Genomic DNA, 20,087 nt, shown 5'->3' with positions numbered 1-20,087 from the left:
TTAACTCTATCTCTCACCAGGAGTCTTCCAAGTAAGACTCTTGTCGTGCCTGACATTAGCAGTGTGCATGACTCAAAGCAGGAAGGCTGACAAGACTTTCTTTGATTTGGAAAGATATGTTATACTCCAGAATTATTTTATCATCCTGCACAAACCCAGCAATAGTGCAGATGAATGGGTGGTTGTGGTACATGACTGCAAGGTCATATACTGAAACACAAACATAATTTACAAATTGTAGATATACAGTTAGCTTCCCATCTTGAGATTTCTTCAACTTGTACAAATGTATGTTTAAAAATAGCTCCCAATGACAAAAGGTGCGACAAATACAAATTGTAGATTTAAATTGCTAACTCTCTTCCTTTTCCCACCATCTTGCCACTCTTCCATCACTGAAAGAGTAATCCCACAGCCACAACTTCAAGCAATCCTTCCTAGGCCCATCTAAAAATACAGCTAATCTACGTATAATGCATACATACAGAAGTGAGAATATAGCTCTCCTTTCCATGTTATAGACTGCATTACAGAAACATGACTCAAACCACTTTCGAATCCATTTCTAAATCTCCATTAGTGTCTGGTTTATAATGTTTAAACTAGGATACATGGGGTAATTACTATTTGAAGAACTGCACATGTCGTTATCTAAATTGTTTGAAGAACTGTGAAACATTATGACTTCAGACTGTGCTTACTCAGACATGTTTGCATACACTGTTTAAAAAAAAAAAGTTTTTCACACCAGTCAGTAGTTTACAGGTCATAAATAACTGCATGTTCATAAACTGTTAGGTAGAGAGACATCCTCAAAGAGATGCCTGAGGATCAATAACAAAATGCCTTGAAGGACCTTCTTTTGTGTCCATTTAGATTCATTCAGAATGAGTCTTTTTTTTTATTATGAGTTTTATTTTTATTAAGAGTTGGAAAGAAAAGGTGAGCACAAACTAATCCTTTATTTCGTGCCATTTGACTTCAGACTTCCAGAAACCAGGCTGTTCTTCAGTCTCATCCCTCACGTATTTGCACTGGATAACTGCACAAGGTTTCTACAGCCTTTCACCAGCCCTTTTCAAATGACAAGAGCTTTCTATTACAGAGGTGAAGTATCTCACCTCAGATAATGGGAAAAGCAGCTATAAACAAACGAAATAAGGACACAGTTTGTGCATAACTGCCACTATTCCAGCTTAATATTATCAGTCCATTACTGCTTACACATACAGTGCATTTTATCAAAGACATAAATAGACCTAAAAGTAGCTACTTCCGTGTTACTGAGAATACTACTCCCAAAAAGGAGTTATTTTGAGAAGGTCTATCTCCGTGAAGCTGGATCTGACAATATTCTTATAAAGCTAATTCATCCACTATCAGATAAGTATCCTCCAAATAGTCCACTAGTAGAAACAAAGAATGAGAGCAATAATTAGGAAACACTTACCGGGAGAAGAGTGTCACCCCCTCCACCCTTGCACATTTTGGCTACCGAGATGTCTCTGAGATTAGCTGCCTGTTCTGCAAATGGTATCTCCAAATTGATGTCTGTGTCTGGAAAGGGCGTGTCTTCAAGGGGGCTCTTCCGCTCATCTGTTCCAAGACTGAACTTCGGACCTGAAAACAGAGTGAAAAACCTAATCATCAACAGCAGCACAAGAGATCAGCACTCAGTGCACAAGAGCAAATTTAAAACCACATACAAGTTCATGTTGTGCAACAGATAGACTTTCTGGTTGTCAAATTCACTGATTGCTGATATTTTTATGTTAGTTGAAAACTTAGCTTCTTAGAGGCATCCATCTTTTATAGTTTACCTTGAATAATTCTGTCAAGGCATGGGTTTTTTTCTCCTATTTATCAATTATGAAAAGATAAAGCTATCTACTTCAAACAACCAGCAGACTCCCAGAATCTTCCAAAGCCAAACAGCTTTAGCATCAGAAGATTCTCATTCTCAAAGACTGTAACATCCTGCAACCAAATCAGCAAGTCTTACTGCTGTTAAATTTTCACAAGCAAAAGAGAGTATTCCCTCTATGATCCAAAGTATTAACACCTGGGAATAACAGGCAGTACATAGATCATGTCTTTGTCTCAACATTCTTGTCCTCACCTCAGTCTGAAGAGCCTAGATTTGTCAAAACTGCTCAGACATGTTTCCATGATGCAGGGGAAGACTAAGTACACAACAATGACCTTAATTCTCTTTCTTTGTTTCTCACGGGATTCAAAGACTAGACAAATCTAGATTTTTTTTATTATTATTTTTTTAAAAAACATAACCCAGAAGGAAAAAAAGGAAAGGCAGTTCTGCTTTTAGAAAAAGAAGTCTAATTTCATAGTAAATCAACCATTGCTTTTCAGTCTGAAATTAAAATATATCATGAGAGATAGAAGAAAATTATATTGCAAATAACACTGTTTTACACAATGTACTGAAGACAATTTAGCCAGAGAAAGATTCTGATCTCTTCATCACCTCTCTCATGATGTGGTACTTCTTGAAGGATACATCCAGGACTAGGTACCTTGTGCAAGGCAGTACAAATATCCTGCAAGTATTTGTGATGAAATCCAGACTTTCTTAAAACTAGGGCAAATATAAAAAAAACATTCCTATTCATTTCAGCGGGACCATGATTCTGCCACTCCCTCCTACTCACAGGAAACTGCAGCCTGTTCAAAGCTCACAAATGACAATTGCTGGAAAATTGGGATGGAAATGGACATGGGTTGAGAAGAACCATTAGCAGTGCATATGTCTTGGTATAAGAATACTGTGTAACATAATAGATTAATTTCTTTATATTGCTGTATGAAATTTTTGTGTGGCCTGGAACAACTATGCTAAGGCAAGCCAGAAAAAATAATTCTCAGGAAATAATTACAGGTACAGCAACATCTGACTTTGAAGGAGGGGAAAGGCTGCAGACAGGCAGATTTAAGAGAGAAGGTATCAGGGAAGTGCTGCTCTACACCGATACTTCCAGTAATCTGCAGAAGATCCAAGCTGCAAGCATGCAACAAACAACACATGAAGCATCAAGTTTGAAAAAAAAATAAAATTACCCCAATGCAAAAATTTTTCTGCATTTTATCTGCATCTAACTGAAAGACACAAAACCAAGACTAATCTCTGATATTCTTTAGGGTGAGCTCTAAAAATGACCTCAGGCTGCCAGGGCCAACCAAATTCAGGGGACCGGAGAGACAGGCACGTGGCTGCAGCCATTGCAGGTGCTCTCTGGTAGGGCACAGTGTTCTACCAACCACTTCCACATCAATGTAATTGATCTGGAGCTGAGACACTTCCAGGGAGAGAAGGTGGATCTGAATTAACACTTGGACTCTACTTAAAACAATGCTGTGAGAAGCAGAATAAAACATTTCCAAATTTTGCCTGCTGCATGTGTTACTCACCGCTTGCCCTTTCCAGTGTGGCTTCTGCTCACTTTCCATGGACCCTGAAAAGATGCCTGGGGCATACACTAAAGATTAAGCTGATCCTGTAACTAGAGCTGCTCCCTTAGGCAAAGAGATATATGAGACCTCAGTAACCAAACATATCCAAGGTCAAATTCATCCTTGGCTTCAGACTGTGGCCTCCCTGTGTATCAGTATATATCGTGTACACTGTTTAATGCACCCGAACAAAAGGGCAACAGTTCCCCATCCCCTCAAGACTTTTGTCATGCTAATGTAGCCTATACGTGACTTCCATAGTTGCCACCAACCTGGGAGGGATCTGATGTTAACAAACAATAAAGCAGTAGCTCCTATTTCAGTCCTCTTGTCACACGAAGGTGCTGTGTACAGCAATGCTGTGCACATTTTAAAGGTCTGGAAGTACTGCTTGTGGTGGGGAGTTTCTTCTTGGTCATACAACCTTGCTCCTGTTGCTGTGCATTCATTAACTAGGAAGCAGCTGTAAGAGGAAGCAGCTTTGGTGTTCTGCCAACTTGCCAACTACATGCAATATTTCATGAGAGAAAAGCAAGTGTGATACAGAAAAATGTAAATATTGCCTGTAAGGCTGTGAAAACTGTATTTTACATTAGTCTTGTATCCTTTCCTTGGCTCACAGTGCTATATAAAGATCACATAAAATGATGGGAATTATTCAAGAGTGGGATAGGGGTTACATTTTGGGCTTCTTTTTAATAGAACATGGAAATACTGGAAGTGTTAAGCTTGCTATTCCCTAATTTTACTAAAAAATCTAGAGTGTACCCTGATGCAGCTATGCTGATAGACCTAAAATTGAAAATGTAGAATGGCTGATGTTGATTTTTTTAATCTGATAAAGCTTTTCTCTAAAATTATAATGCATACATTATTTTAAACAGAAAATAAAAACTTTGAAATCTTTTCACCAACACTCTTAACACTCATAGACTCATAGAATCATTTTGGTTGGAAGAGACCTTTAAGATCATCAAGCCCAACCATTAACCCAGAACTGCCAGGCCACCACCAAACCACATCCCTCAGCATCACATCTATATAACCTTTAAATATCTTCAGGTGACTCCACCACTTCCCTGGGCAGCCTGTTCCAAGTGCTTTACAACCTTTTAAGTAAAGAAATATTTCCCAATATCCAACCTAAAGCTCCCCTGGTGCAACTTGAGGCCATGTCCTCTTGTCTTATTGGTTGTTACTTGGGAGAAGGACCAACTCCCACCAATCTAGATTTAACTCCACTCACAACTATTTGGGTTTGGCCATCCAGCCAGTTTTTTTATCCAATGAAGCATACACCAAATCCAAGCCAGAAGCAGCCAGCTTCTCCAGAAGAACGCTATGGGAAAACATGTCAACAGCTTTACTAAAGTCCAGGTAGACAACATCCACAGCCTTTCCCTCATTCACTAAGCAAGTCACCTTGTCATAGAAGGAAATCAGGTTAGTTAAGCAGGACCTGCCTTTCATAAACCCATGCTGATTGTACCTAATCACCTGGTTCTCCTGTAGGTGCCACGTGATGGCACTCAAGACACTCTGCTCCACAATCTACTGTGGCCATATATTTCCTCATTTATCATGCAAAATGAAAAGTAGAAACAAACTCTTTAATTAAAATATACAACCACATATCAGTCTTTTTCCCTATCAAGAAGTAAACATTACAGCTCTTTTCTGACATGATACACATAGTACATGCAATTCTTTCATCTGTTTGACAGACCATTATGCTTTGAGACTGCCCTTATAGACAGGTTTTAGCTAACATTCTTCCCTTGTAGCTGATCCTGTGCGTTCAGAATGACAACTGTGGTCCCATAGTAAACTGACTTTTGCTGCTCTCCTATTCAAGCTAATGAGTATTTAGCTCTTCACCTGATTTATCCTTTCCTTTTTACATCTTGAGATCTCTCAAACAACATGGCTATTTACTCCTTTTCACAGGCACCCAAAGAGAACTGCTTTTTTCTTTTGCAGCTGTTGAACATACTGGTAGCTTTGCAGGTCTTTTATGAGTACTATGGATTGTTAAAATGGTAATGTCTTTTGACAGCTTAATACAAGATTCTGATTTTTCTTTCTGTGTTCTTTAGACATGTTCTGTACCTACATGAAATAAAGAAGCACTTAAAGCCAGTAAGTGAGGGTCCTTCCAAAAAATCTCAAATATATATCTACTAACAAAAAAATCTTAGGAACTCATTAAACTGTTCTGCTTAAGCAGAATCGGGCAGAAAAGAATAAAAATGTAATGGTTTCATATTATTCCTTGAGTTTGTTTCCATTGTTTAGGCAAGAAACCAAGGTGTGTCAGACAGGCAAGAAAGGAGGAGCAAGCACAGATTCATACAGCCCACGTGTGCTCTAAGGGCAAACCACTACCACATTCAGTCGGGCAGAAGCACTTGGGAATGAAGTGTTCAAGTACTAAATTAGGAACAGAGTCATCACCTTTGGAGAACGGCCAAACAGAGTGATTCAATCCAGCAGTTTTAAGATCTCTCAAGTTAAGCTTCAGATTTATTATTTTTATAATGTCTGAGATGATATAGTATTTTTCAGGTAAAACTGGTACTCTTCCATCAAAGAGGATTTTCATAACTATTTACCATCTCTGAAATATGGCTTGCTTTTTTGCCTTCTACACATGCACTGTTTGTATAACACTAATTTGCTCATCATTCTGGAGGAAAGATCACAGCACAGCACTGAAATAGGTGCAGTGCCTTTAACACTACTCAACTTGCATGGTTTGACTGCAAATTGAACCTATTTCTTCTTCCTGCTCCAATATTGGGAACAGAACCCACTTTAGCAAGTTGGCAAGAGCAGAAGGGTATCAGGATGTAAGCAGGCTGTATTTGCCTTCCACATTGCAATCTGTGCTGAGGAAAGCTAGCATATGGGATTTGCCTTTCAGAACCTCTCATTTCTGAAGGGTTCATCAGGGCCACTGAAAAAAAAAAAAAGAACCAGATGTGATAAAAACTCTGTAATAATTGCTTGGTAATTTTCCAGCTCTGAATCCTGCAGTACAGTTTACTGACACAAGCACCAGGCATCCTTCCCTTGTGCTGAACCAGCAGTCTTGCTGTCCTCCCAATTTTTGCCTGTTCTTATTGGAGTGAGGTTTGCTGAGAGGGAGGGAAGGATTAACAGGACTTCTGAAAACACAGAGATTTGGTGATATTCAGGGCTGGTTTATATTAATCTCTCCCAATTCAAGTTCCATGCACATCCTATATTGCCTGTTGCTAAGTCTATTTCCAAAGTAACAATTTTTGCAGAATACTTCTGGTCAGCATTCTAGAACCGGAGCAGAATTTTATTTGGTGGATTAATTACAGGTAAGTTACTTGCCGTAGGGAACTTGATCTGTCTCCTTGACTATTTAAGTGGCTATAGGGTTCAGCATAACACCTATGTGTTATCCAGTCCATTGGAAGAAGAAAAAAACCCCAACACAGAAACACTGCAGAAGAGCAATGCAGTATCTTAAAGCTTAAATGGCTGCCAGTTAATAGCCTGATCTCTACAGTGATGACTATGGTGGTACAACAGACATGGTGCAACCCCTACTTCAGAGAACCCTAAGATGATGCAGGGCAGCCATCCTTTTACTATTGGACCTGAAGAACAGCAGAAAGCTTTGTCAAAGTCATTCATCAAAACTCATATCCTCAAAACAGAAGTTATGGATTCAGCTAAGGACTTCTCTGATGCTCTGTCCTACCAGGCAGTAAGAGGGAGGGGTCTCTGATGGTTATTTCACCCCTTGTGTAATCATGCACTGTTGAACACAATTCAATCCTACACACACAGAATGCTATTTCCTTTCCATTTTCCTTAAAAAGATAAACAACTTTTTTCATCCACCCCTGCTTTTCTTTAATTCTGAATAGCAGACATATAGCCAGTTCTCACTTTTTTTTTGGATGTTTACAGTCCATTAGTTTTTGTTCTCCTGTACGCACTGATGAGCTTATGTACAGTGTTTCACTTCCTGTACTGTACAGCTGAGATAAACCAGAAGGGATAAATTAAGGATCAGGAAAGGCCTAAGTGTAAGCTATGAGAGGAGAGTTCTCCCAGATGACTTGATTAGATGATCACTGGTAACAAACAAGGCTTGACAAATGGCTCAAAGGAGACTATCTACAGCCACACTTAAAAACTTTAAACCAAAACAATGCAGGCCAGAAAAGGTTTCTCTTAAGAATTTAATTTTCATGTGCTGAAAAGTTACTTGCAAAGTGAACCTATGTAGTAGCTCATGTAGCTGAAAGCCTAAAAACCTAAAGGGGGGGGAAAAAAAAATAAGAGTTGTTTGGCATTACCTTCTGCTCCATCTTGTGTTTCATTTTTGTTTTCACTTGTTCTCACAGTTGAGGGCTCACTTCCATCACACACCTAAGAAAGGAATCACATATATGCATGGTTGTAGAAACTCACTTGACCCTGTGCAGGAATAAAACACACACTCCTACAATTCAGGAGTATGTAGATACACAGGTGTGTGTTTCAGTAGTAAACCCTTCACCAAAGTCTAAGGAGACATGAAATCTAGGTAATTAAAAAAGACGTAATTAAGTCCGTTCTCCCTCTTCCTAAAAGGCTATCTGGGTACAAGACTTAATTTTCCAGAGTTGCAAAGAATAAAAAAACAGTCTCTGACCCAAAGCCATAGTTTGCACTGGAAAGGATATGGAAAGGGAATCTGGAAGGAGGCATTTTGACTGACTCAGTCCAAATTCCTTGCGAAATCTTACATGGTTGCCTCCCAGAGCAACCCCACGCCTTTTGCAGGGCAGCCTGACATTACTAGCTGTGCTTAGATTCCCCACAGCAAAACAGGGACGCTTTGAAGAGACAACACAACAGGAAAGGATCTGAACAGTCTTCTTTCCACAGTGCGGCACTAGCCAGCTTCAACGTTTGTCACACCCTAGGAACTGGATGACACCTACTATAGAAAAAAAATATTTCAGAGCATGTAGAAAAGCTATACCGAGATATACATATGGGTATACTTATAGCCATATATATTTTTACCCACATAACATTTTTATTATCTTTTTGGCAACTCAAATCAACAATGAAAGTTTAGCACTCTGGATTTTTAATTGGATTTTACTCAAGCAATATAGAACTCCATACTTAAGAATAAAAAAATACCACGTTTTAAAGACTTCTACCAACAAATCTCTAATTCAAAAAAAAAAAAAATAGGTAAAATACAGATCTTGAGAGGTGGAAGATGAATGCCTAGAAAATTATTAATGTTTTTACAGAGCAGTAGAAGCAGACTGGGAAGCTGTCACAGTACCAAAAGTCTAGCTTCTCTTTGACAATATGGCAGGAAATTTAGTAGAAACATCAACACAACTGTTGTGTTGATGCAAAACATCAACACTATTGTTTTACCTTTCCTCCTGCTTTCCTCCAGGTGAAGGGAGGTTACAGGATTTTCAGAGGCTATTATTAAACTGGAATGAGTTCACACAGCTGCAGATGGCTTCAGTCCTCTTTTGTTACATAAATATCTTTTTAATGATGAGAAAGTAACAAAGCACTGAGACAAGTTATCTAGGGAGGTTGTAGAAGCTACTTCACTGCAGGCTTTCTGTGACAGATTAGATGGATAACCACAAGCATTTATTTCTGAATAATTACCTTGCTTTGGAGAAAGGAATGCAGTATAGGTTTGAGGGCCCACACTTGCATTATGTATTTCAGTCAAGAAGGCAGATTTAGAAAGATTCTTTTTTTTCCCAGTTATTTCTAAATTGAATAAATATTCTAACCTTCTCTTTTATACATCTTAAATGGTTACAATCATTTGTCCGTATTACTTCTCACTGATGTCATCAGTAGAAAACACATAGTTGAAGTGACACAGAAGTCTACTGAACACAATGACACACAAGTTTTCAAACATTACAATGTGTAGCTTAAACACAGGAACATAAATATTCCTTGTGCTTTACTGAAATAACATACTAGAAAGGGAAATTATACTGCTTTAAGCTGCACAATATTTTACCTAAATTGCTCTGCTAGTAGATCTTGTAATTTTTGAAAGGAGTTGCAGGAGAGGAAGCTGTTGGGGGAAGAAGGAAGTTAAATCCCCTCAAAATCTGCCATGCTTTCCACCACCACCATCACTGTGCTGAACGGCAGCAGTGAGAATGAGGGATGAGGCTGAGGTCAGGTAAGCTTGCTGTGCACCTCCATCAGGTCACAGTCTTCTTATGGCTGAAGATCTCATTGCTTTTGGGGGACCAGATAGGACACACATGCTTCTCCACAGAAAATGAATTCTAATAATAGTTTCCATCTGCCTCCTTCCCCTTTCCTGTGTGTAGAAGAGGAACTCTCCCATTCCATGCTCCATGAGAGCAATCTAGGACCCTTCACGATTGGTCAGAGCAACTTCCCACTCACAGTTTAACAACACACACAAGCCCTGGGAATTAGCACCAAGTCTTCCACCCCAGCTGACAGGCGCAAAGACCTATACAAAATAAAGAAGGGTGGGTGGGTTGATGTCCCTTTTTTTTCCTTCTTTTTTTATTAAAAAAAAAAAAAAGGACAAAAAAACCAAATGTACGAGTAAGAGGTTTTGTCCTCTATTTGGCAGATCCCTCAGGATGGCTGCAGGGTACTACCACCCAAAGACAAAAGTGGGCTTTTGGTAGCTCTCTGTGTGATTGTTGCCATGAGTTTTTCATCTGTGTTAGGATTAATCCAGATTAGTAACTTGACCATGGAGTGTTTGTCTTAGTCATCAGCTTTAAGTAATACGAGGCCAATATACATACTTCTTTCCACATTCCAAAATTGTTTCATGCAATGTCAAGTCTGGCCCAACTCCATTTGCATAAATTCGGTAAAAATTCCTTTGGAAATCAGTGAAAAGTTAGACAAATCTTCTGGAAATAGCCCTTTTGTATCTGCATTCCTCTCCTCTCCCCCCACCCCCACACATCCCTCTCTTCTCTCTGCTAGAATCACACAAAACCATGGACAGAACTCACTTTTCCCTTTGAGTCATCTTGTAGCCTGAAGATATCTCTGACATCAGGAATCTGGTGCTGTTTGTTTTTTTTCCTCATGGTTTGGGTGACAGTCTCTACTCGCTTTTCTACTGCTGCCTTCTGGGTTCGGGTCAGTGTGGACAGAAACACCACGCTCTCCAGGGAGTCGCCAGAGCTCTCACCAAACAGATTTGACAGACCTGCCTCCTTCAGCCATTCCTCTTCCAGTTCTCCCTCTGAGCACGGCGAAGAGAAAAAGGCACCAAAGTTAGCTTTTGAGTACTGTTCCACACACTGGATGTTAACGACACGATGTAGTTAATGCAGTTCACAGGAAAAGTACTAAGGGCATCCACAATTAAGAACAGTTACACTCTCATGACTTGGAAAAAAATTTACTGTTTCTAAACAAGCTTCAAAGGGGTTAACATATGGTACCGAAGCTTTTAAAATAGTTAATCCAATACATACTGCTATGGGGCAATCTTTATAATAATCTACAGCACTTCTATTAAATCATATACCATTTTATAAATGTACTTAGATATAAACGTATATGGGGAAGTCTGAAAGCCTCTGATCTTTGGTGCTTCATTGATTTTTAGTTCAATCCTCAATCTTTTTAGCTCCCTTACTGGCGTAGCTCTGCACACTTTTCTTGATATATTAATCCTACAGCCCTCCACTAGCTCAATTTAATGAAGGACAAACCAGGCTACAGGAGTCACCTTAATGCTATTTTTAATCAGTTCTTATGACATGGTCTCTAGCCTGCTGACAGCCCATAAAACAATTGTTGCTTTAGTCTTATAGCTGATAAGGTATCCTTTATTGACAGATCACTGAACAGGAAAGTGGAGAAAGCTATTAAATACTGCCACTGATGTCAAAACTCCTGCTTCTGAAATCAGTATCTCTCTAATAATACTTTCTTTACAACTCTAAGTTCTGCCTGCAGCAGTTGAGCTTGTGCTGCATGCCAACAACCCTTTCAAAGGTTGAATTTCCATTTATTAGGTATCAAGAAGTACTCCTAAGCTGGTGAGTCAACTCCACTATGGACTGCAGCTTCCTACAGCGCCCAGTACACATGCAAATGGGCACCTGAATATTAACAGCATTCAGAAAACAGGCAGAAAATGTATGAATTTTGCTATGGCCATGTGGCCAAATCCTGAGCCTTTGACAAAACTCTCTCAGATTTTGTTATCAGGGCTGTAAAGAAGGGCTACATCCATTCTTCAGAGCAGATGTGAGCATGATATATCTCATCTCTCTCCTGCTTTGCCTTTGCATGGCCACATCTCAAGCGAGCTCCTGCCCAGGCAGGCCCAGCAGCCAGGTGCAGAGTCCCACACGTTCCGGAGAGCTCGTACCCAAGCGAGGTGCTGCACATTAGGCAAGGCGTGGTTCAGAGCAACCTCTGCTCAAGCTGATCAACTCAACTGTGCTGACTCACTTGGGCTTCATGCCAGAGTCAGCAGCTAGAGCTAGGGCAGTAACTAGGGGGAAGAAGGCTGTCTATAAACAAAAATAGGAAATGGTGGGTTTTGGAGCGCAGAGCCTGAAGGCACAGCAGCATCAGTGAGGCTCTGCACTGCAGATGGGCTCTGCTGCTCTGAAGAAAGCCTCACAACTCCATTAGATGCCCTGCACCTCAGCCATGGAGGCTTAGAGCCTTGCTGCTTTCTCCAGAGGCCACACTGCTACACTCTTCATGGCATCAGCACTTCAAAATACCTAGGGAGGTTGTGCAGATCCCTCTGGGATTCCCTAGGTAAGTGCAAATCCCTTTGAAAGCTAATGGAGCACACTCTTTTAACTCATGTAGAGGTCATACCAAAATGCAAAACTCACCACTTTAACTTACTGAGACTGTGGGCCTCTTGTAAGAATGAGAGAGAGGCAGATACTGCACTGTTAAAAAGTAATTTTTGAGAGAAGAGTGGAATTAAGGATGTTACTCCTTTTTTGTCTGATAGGACAAGAAAAACAAATAAATTGCCCAGCTTCTTCTGAGATCATTACCTCAGTAGTGGCCCATAATTGACACTTCTGAGAAACAAAAATAATACAACTGAACGGTCACAACAGTTACAAGCATAGGAAGTTACTCACTAAACTTAACCGGTTAATCATTGGCTCGTCTTCTAAAGCGTGTGGTTTCTATCCACAATAGCTACAATAACGAACAACATACACAAAGAGTGAAAGGGTAAGTTAGTTTAGCTGTAAACTGCAAATAAAACTTCAGCTGTCGTGATTTGCAAGTGATCTCTCATGTCTTGCAAACATCATTTAAAGGAAAAATCAGCTTTTACTCATCTCCAATACAATTCTCTTTCAGGGCACTGCCTGTTTCTGGTGACATGCATCGTAGGCAATCGAATTTTCAAAGTGGATATTCAGCAAAGTGACCTTTTTGATTTAAGTGTGTTTGGTGGGTGACATTTCTTCTAAGACAAAGAAAAATCTCTAAACCATCAAACTGACAATCATTCACAAGAATGGATTTCATTACCATCTGGCTCTTTCACTACAAGTGCTACTCGCTCCTCATGATTATTTCCTCTGGTTTCATGGATGTTTTCAAGTTCTTTCCAGTAGTCATCCATAGACAGTTCATCCAAGGAGTCCTGGGATCCAGAGCGGTCAAACGATGCTCCATCAGGTGTCTTCTTGGAATGGTCATGGTTCATTGTATACTGGCCAGTCCGACGGCTATAAACATAAACCAAAAAGCAATTCTTGGATAGCATTTTAAGATACGGGACATACTAATACCTGTGAAGGCAGTTAGTAATGAACTGTGTCAAAGCATCAAAGCAAACTACTGTCAGCAAGCAAACCGGGATATTAAAAATTGCTTTTAATATCTGGAATATGTTTTTAATTTAACATTTCTGTTATATGTATCTCACAATCTGGAAAAGCACAGGAGTCTGTATTAAAGAGGAAATAATGAATCCAAGTTCTAGGAATCCTAGTTACACAAACCCTCTAATTCAGCTCACAACAGTCAGTTCCATAAACTTCACAGTACATATCCTCCTATCACCAGTCATAAAAAATTTTTCAAAAGTGCCTTTCTGCCCGAGTAAATTCTTACAGCTTGACTGTACTCCTACATTTTTCCTTTGTTATTCTGCTTTCATTTTTTATTACTATTTAATCTGGTATGTATGACCTTAATTACAGCTAGGAAAGGACAAAGTAGAAATACTGAAGTTACAGTTTGTCAAGTAAACTGGTGAGTCCAAATGTTTGGTAAAGGTCACTATTTATTTCTATCTTGCTTCCTTTTGAATGAAAGCTTCCCAAATGTATATTGGTAAGGCTTTAAAAAGGATGTTTCATTGTAAGTATAGCTGCAACTAGAAAAAAGAAACCAACAAGCTGAAACCTCTAGGTCTCATCTTGGCCTCATTAAATCATCGGCAAAAATTAACACTGACCTAGCAAAGACCTCATCCTAAGAAGTGCAAAGATTATAATGACATCATTGAAGTCACAGGTTATCCTTACAGTCGACTATCAAATCAAAGGCCACAAACTGATGCAGATTGATCAGTGGATTGCATGAGTAGCAACCTGATCTAACTTCAGAGTTGGCCCTGCTTTGAGTCCAGGACAGAACAGACAAGATGATCTCCAGTTGTCCTTCTGAAACTAAGTTACTGTACTATTATGACAGTATATAATAATTATTCCTTTTTTCAAAAAACAGTATGTACTTAACATCTCAGGATCAGCCTCAGATGTCTTTTATGTCTGAATTTGTCTCCATATTCTTAAAAAAGAAGGTATGGTTTGGAGTTAAGTAATAAATATCACTTATTCCAAGAGAAGAACATATCAAAGATCAAGCATTGTGGATTTATCACAATGTAAACACTCTAAAATAAGTCCTACCTTCACATTTGGCTGACTTTGCAAGTTTATCTAGAATTAGAACAAAAGCACCTCGCCCTTACATTTTACCTTGGGACGACTGACGCTTGTTAGCAGCCCCTAAGTAAAAAACCCATACCTTTTCTCTCTGAAGATAAGCTCCTTGTGTGTCCAGGTCACAATTCCTTTCACACCATATGTGCTTGATTCCCCGATAAGAAATACTAACTATATGGACTTTGCCTTTAAAGGTAAAGAGCCTCCTGGAAGGACTGTGACTTTCCACCTGCCCTGCCTCTCTGCTCCAGGTACAAGTTAATAAATGACAACGCATTATGAAGCTAATCTGCACCCCAACACTGTTCCTTAACCTGCCCTTACTTGAAAGCCCAGGAAAAAAAAATATAAAGGTGTATTTAGCTTCTGCATGGATGGCAATAACGATGTCTTGCTAGTAGTGCATGTTACCCAACAAATACTATGTTTCCATGTAGCTACCTCAATTCTCAAACATCTCCTGACTGACATGTCAAAGGTGTGACCTGGGCTGCTTGTGAATCCAACCCTAATAGCTGCAGAAAGACATTCATGGAGCTGCATCAGAAGCATCCCCAGCAGCCGACACAGGTACCAAGTGTGACCAAAACAGGCTGGCCTTCCCAGCCCTTGCCCAGGCTTCCCTCTTCCTGATGCTGAAGGTGCTCAGAGCAGACTGGGTCCCTCTCCCCAACAGACTCTGCACACTCGAACTGCAGCCTGAGCGAGGTCAGATTCCAGCCGATTGTCCCTCGGTTTAACCTTGCGGAGCTGCTCGGCAGCCCTGCAGTGGCCTTCCACCTTTGGAACAACCTGCTCTTGCTGACCCACCTCAGCTGAAATTTAACCACCCCAGCACAGCATGCAAAAATTAAACCTTACAAACACCTTAGCAGCGTGCACTCTGGGGGCACTGGCAAGCTGAAGTGGGATATGCTGCAGTAGGCCGTGGCTCTGTGCCACGCTTTCAGGGCAGTGCTCCTCCCGTCCTTCCAAAAAAGCAGCTCGGTACCTTCCCAAAAACAAGCCCCTTCCCAGAGCAGTCTGTGTCCTGAAACACACAGCTGATGCTCAGCACAGAACACTCAAGGCCATTTTCAGGGTCCTCTGAGCATTCACTGTGCATTAAACCACTCCATTAACTCTCAGAGACTGCTCCCTACCCCTCCATCACTGCTCACAGGCCTGCTCTGCTCGACCAAACATGGTTTGGGCTGGGAGAGAGCAACTGCTGAAACTTGAGCTGACACAGCAGGGCAGATCTTATTTTCACTTCACCTGGTTCAGCATTTCTTGCTTGGCATACCCCACCAGAGAAAGACACTGGTGAGGCAGCATTTGGTGCATAATCCATACAGCAGTGGCTCCAGGCATCCTCAGCTCCGTCTCTGCCATGAACCCCTGTGCACAAAGAGGCACAGACAAGAATGACCCTTTGAGGATAATGAGGACAGTCTTGGTACCACAGGGTTGGCGTAGATGAGAAAAGAGAAAAGCTGCAAGCTTTAAGATTTTGTAGAAGACTGATTCCCAAAACAACTATGTGTAGGAAATAAACACAGTTCATTACAAAAAAAAAAAGCTATTACTGTAGTTATGGAAAATAGGGTTACTTCTCCAACATGTTCTTGTTTTTAGGTGGTCCATTTTTCTATCTGAAATTTGAAAAATGCAGCTGCTTTTCACAAGTATCTTCAAAGAGATGTTTCTTCCCCCAGAAAATGTAAGCTACTGATAACCAAGTAACCTAAAGTAATTTTGAAACACCATTCATTTAGCATTTCAGATTACTAAATGGTAAATTTACTCTCCAGCAGGTTCCCCCCACTAAAAAGAAAAAAATTTAATATTTCCATTAATGTCTTACTATCAACATTCAAAACATTAAAATCTTTTATCTATTTCCAATCATTAGTAAATGCTTTACTCATCAAATAGATTTACAGGGAGCAGTGCAATACTCTCACATCCAAATTACACAGTTCTGACCTCTGATACTCAGACATGTGCCCTTTGCAGCCAGTGAGGTTTTTGTCTGTTTATCTCAGCACAAAAATGAGCCCCCAGGTATAATAAAACATTCCTCAGTATAGTTACTCCAGTTTCTTGCCAGAGTTGATTTTCTTGTCCCACCCATCAGAGATGAATTTATTAGAAACATCAAAGATGCCAGACGAAGCACTCCAGATCTTCTGGAGTGGAGGCATTAAAAACAAATCTTGTCATAAACACAACTCTTTACATTCACAAGGAAAGAAACTGGACTTGGGTTAGTGAACTAAGTGAGCTTCACCTTGTGGCAAGTACTTAGAAGAACTGTGAGGAAATATTTTTTTCAGCTTTTTCTTTTTTGACCAACCGTGTCATTTCTCAGCCTGTAAGAAAATACAGCTCTTCACATTAAACACTGTTTTACACCATAATAATTTGCTTTTTCTCAGGTTCCATCAGCCTGGTTATGATTTCATCAATAGTCACTTTTTAGTAGTGTAGTTGTCTTTATTCCTTTTTTTTTTTCCGTGACATCTAAATCTCCCTGTCTCTTCCATTGCCTTTTTAGTAGTTCATAGATGATACTTCTCATGTGTAAATTACAGCACCTAGAGATTAATCCGTTAGTAAGGTGTACTTTCACTGGCATTTCAGATACATACAGTTCACAGAAGGCTAACTTTGCCCTTGCTTCTATTTTTCTCACTCAAAAATTAAGGGCTGTAGTGTTATAAAACAGTGAGTGGTGAGAAAAATATAACCTTTGTCACTCCTATAGTGTTAGCCACTAATTTTGGATCTGAATATGATCTTCCTATATCGCTATACAAACATCGTAATTGCATGGAATCCTTATATACTATATATAGGTGTGTGTATGTCTTAGATGTGTAAATATACTGAAAAGCAGAACTACTAAATGCAAGCATGTTCATGGGCATAAAAACTAGGGAATATAAATACTCTGTTGAACCAAACACAACAGATTAACGCTGCTGAAAGAGAAGTGGAGTTCCTCTAACAGGATTATTGTAGGAGAGCTCGCTGCCTCCAGGAAAGGACAAAGTCCAGCTACAAAATATATTAAGATAAAGCAAAAATATACCAACCTCTATAACCTGTTACCTTCTTACTGAAAAACAAAAACAAACAAACAAACAAAAAATGCAACAATGCATGAAATGCAAGTGAAAGGGAAGAGTGGGAAACACCTTTTCTACCTACAAATTAGGATTTTCTGTACAGTCCTTTTCTCCACCTGCTTTTGCAAAATTTTACAATTCAAAACTCAGGCATGAATCTTTCCTCAATAAATATTGTCACAGTTATAAACAGTGTCAGTAGTGGAACAAGGGAAGAGGCCATCTGGTTATGTACTAGGTTTAACCTGAATTAGGATTGAGCTCTTTGGAGTTAGACAATTACAGTCCTTTTCTGCAGCTGCCTAACAAAGTCTATGGGATTTTTAAACAATGTCTTTAAACAGGTTCCTAACTGAAGGCAAATTTCACGTTCTACAAGACCAGAATTTTCACAAACATTTGTTTGAATCAGCCAGTTTCCAGCATTGACAACAATGCAACAAAAGCCTTGCATTATGAAGTGATATAATTACTTGTCAAATTGGACAAACCTCCTTAAGATGCACACTGAAAATAAAGTCCTTGAATGCTTAGCCTTAAAAGCTTCTTTAAGGAATCCTGACCATTAACCATGGCTATTTTTTCTCGTAAACACAATGTCTTCAGCACTGCAGCCCATTCAGATACACTCTCTGGCGCCCCAGTAAACCAGCACTTTACTTCCAGAGTTATATAAAATGACGAAAACATAACCTGACTACAGCTACATTACAGCAGCTTCTGAAATATTTGTGAGAAATGAGTTATCACTCCCAAAGCCAGTGTACATTTGGCCATTTAGGTGAAAGCTGTCAGCAGTACTATTGCAGCCACAGCTCAGCTGATCCTGGGGCTCACTGAGTCTGAGCATCACACCAACACATGGTTAGATATCTTAATAATCTGATAAACAAGATACACAAAGGGTGTCAGAGGGGAAAAACGTGTGGGTATCTGGCCCAAAGAGGTGAAGCATGCTGTTCAAATTCATGATGAAAATCAGTGACAGAAAGAAGAATAATTCTCAGATCTCTGCAGTCTTTCACCACTGGACCACTGAACATTAAAGATTGAGATCTGAACTGTAGGGAACTGCAAGGCAGATAAAAGGAAGCTGTGCCATTGTGGGTTTGTGATAAGAGTCCAGCACTGTGACTATAAATAGAGTATCACTCTCAAAACAGAATTATCTTGTTGGCATAGAAGTTCGAAAATTAAGCAGTAAATCACACAAGTCATTTTGAGCTTGTACAAAGGCTAACTACATTTAAACAACCAAAAAACGCCCATGGGTACTGCAGCCCATTTTGAAAACTATTTACTAAGCAATCACATCCATGAGACTGTGCTTTTAATATAAATACAGGACTTCCCAAGTCCTTTCAAATCTAAACAATTAAAAAGATAAGGAGAGAGGAACAATGTGGTCTCCTGTCCTGCTTCTCATCCTGATGGCTGAGCTACAGAAGTGTGGGAATAAGTAAATCTCCTATTCTCAAAGCTCCCCCCATCCCTCCCCTCCTTTCAAGAAGCCAAGCAGCACTGCAAGGTGCAGAGAATTCTTAACTGAATTAACCAAGAAAGCTGTAACTGAATGGCTACAGCAGTTGCCTGGCTTGAGCTCCCTCTTCTTGTCTGGGCCACTGGCCTAGGAAGTAATCACCAGATCTTCTATTGCCATGACATCTACCAGAAGGGCATCCTGATATTTCAGCTTCTAGGCAAAGCTGCAACCCAAAGATAAGACATAATGCAAGGCCTTGAGTGCAAGGATGTGTTTAACCCAAAAAATTTATTATCAAATCATTTATTCTAATGTTTTCAACCTGCTGTTGAAGAAATTTTTTTCTGTCACACCACCCCTTTGCAGAGTACTTTGCAAAGTATCCAGTACTTTGCAGAGCAGCTTTGAGCAATTTTCAAAGTCTTCTGTTTAAAAAAACCTATCAAATTATAATTAAAGTGCCCATCAAAGCAAGTTGTCCTAAAGTAACTGGACTTTTCATAATGTCACAGGATAGTGACACTACCCAACTGTAGTTTAATTATTCTTTTTAAAAAGTAAATGTCTTCATCTTTTTATATGATCTAACATATTAAAAATATTAATTCCATTTCATCCATAGCTAAAACCTCCTGTCAAACAAAAGCCAGTATAACTAGCTTTCACAAGCAGCAGGTAACCCTTAAGCAACCAAGGCGAAAGCCTGCTCAGAAATATGCAAAAATATTTCTCGCTCCTTTGAAAGTGCTTCGTAACTTTTAGAAGGCTTTAGAGGAACTTTATTCCGGGCTTGTATTCCTGCTTTTTGTTCTAGGTCCTAAATCTTGTCACTGGTTGAACAACTGCATCCTTTTCTTTCTACCTTTTCTATAATTTATTCTTCCCATGACTGACTGCAAATTCTGCAACTCATTCAAGAGAGTCACACAGGATGTGCAAAGGTAACAGTAACAAATCAACATGATTTCCAGTATCTTTGGTGAAGTGACCTATAGCAGTCACCCTTCTCTCTCAACTTAAAGATTTTTATTTTGG

The 20,087-nt window shown here is 39.7% G+C and overlaps 1 protein-coding gene across 1 annotated transcript in view; it reads right to left on the bottom strand.

Moving 5' to 3' along the window:
* The window catches only part of ARHGAP18 (Rho GTPase activating protein 18), a 39,511-nt gene extending 23,681 nt beyond the window's left edge, over positions 1 to 15,830 (bottom strand). The window contains exons 1-5 of the mRNA XM_008946120.1: positions 15,742 to 15,830; positions 13,030 to 13,229; positions 10,509 to 10,744; positions 7,809 to 7,881; positions 1,451 to 1,620 (exon numbers count right to left, since the gene is read on the bottom strand). Of these exons, the coding sequence (XP_008944368.1) occupies positions 1,451 to 1,620; positions 7,809 to 7,881; positions 10,509 to 10,744; positions 13,030 to 13,229; positions 15,742 to 15,830 (768 nt within the window). The remainder of the gene's footprint in view (positions 1 to 1,450; positions 1,621 to 7,808; positions 7,882 to 10,508; positions 10,745 to 13,029; positions 13,230 to 15,741) is intronic.
* Between the last annotated feature and the right edge of the window lie 4,257 nt (positions 15,831 to 20,087).

This window comes from Merops nubicus, unplaced genomic scaffold (genome assembly GCF_000691845.1).
Source record: "Merops nubicus isolate BGI_N331 unplaced genomic scaffold, ASM69184v1 scaffold17110, whole genome shotgun sequence".
NCBI classification, from domain to species: domain Eukaryota; kingdom Metazoa; phylum Chordata; class Aves; order Coraciiformes; family Meropidae; genus Merops; species Merops nubicus.
This window is presented reverse-complemented; position numbering and strand designations above follow the sequence as displayed.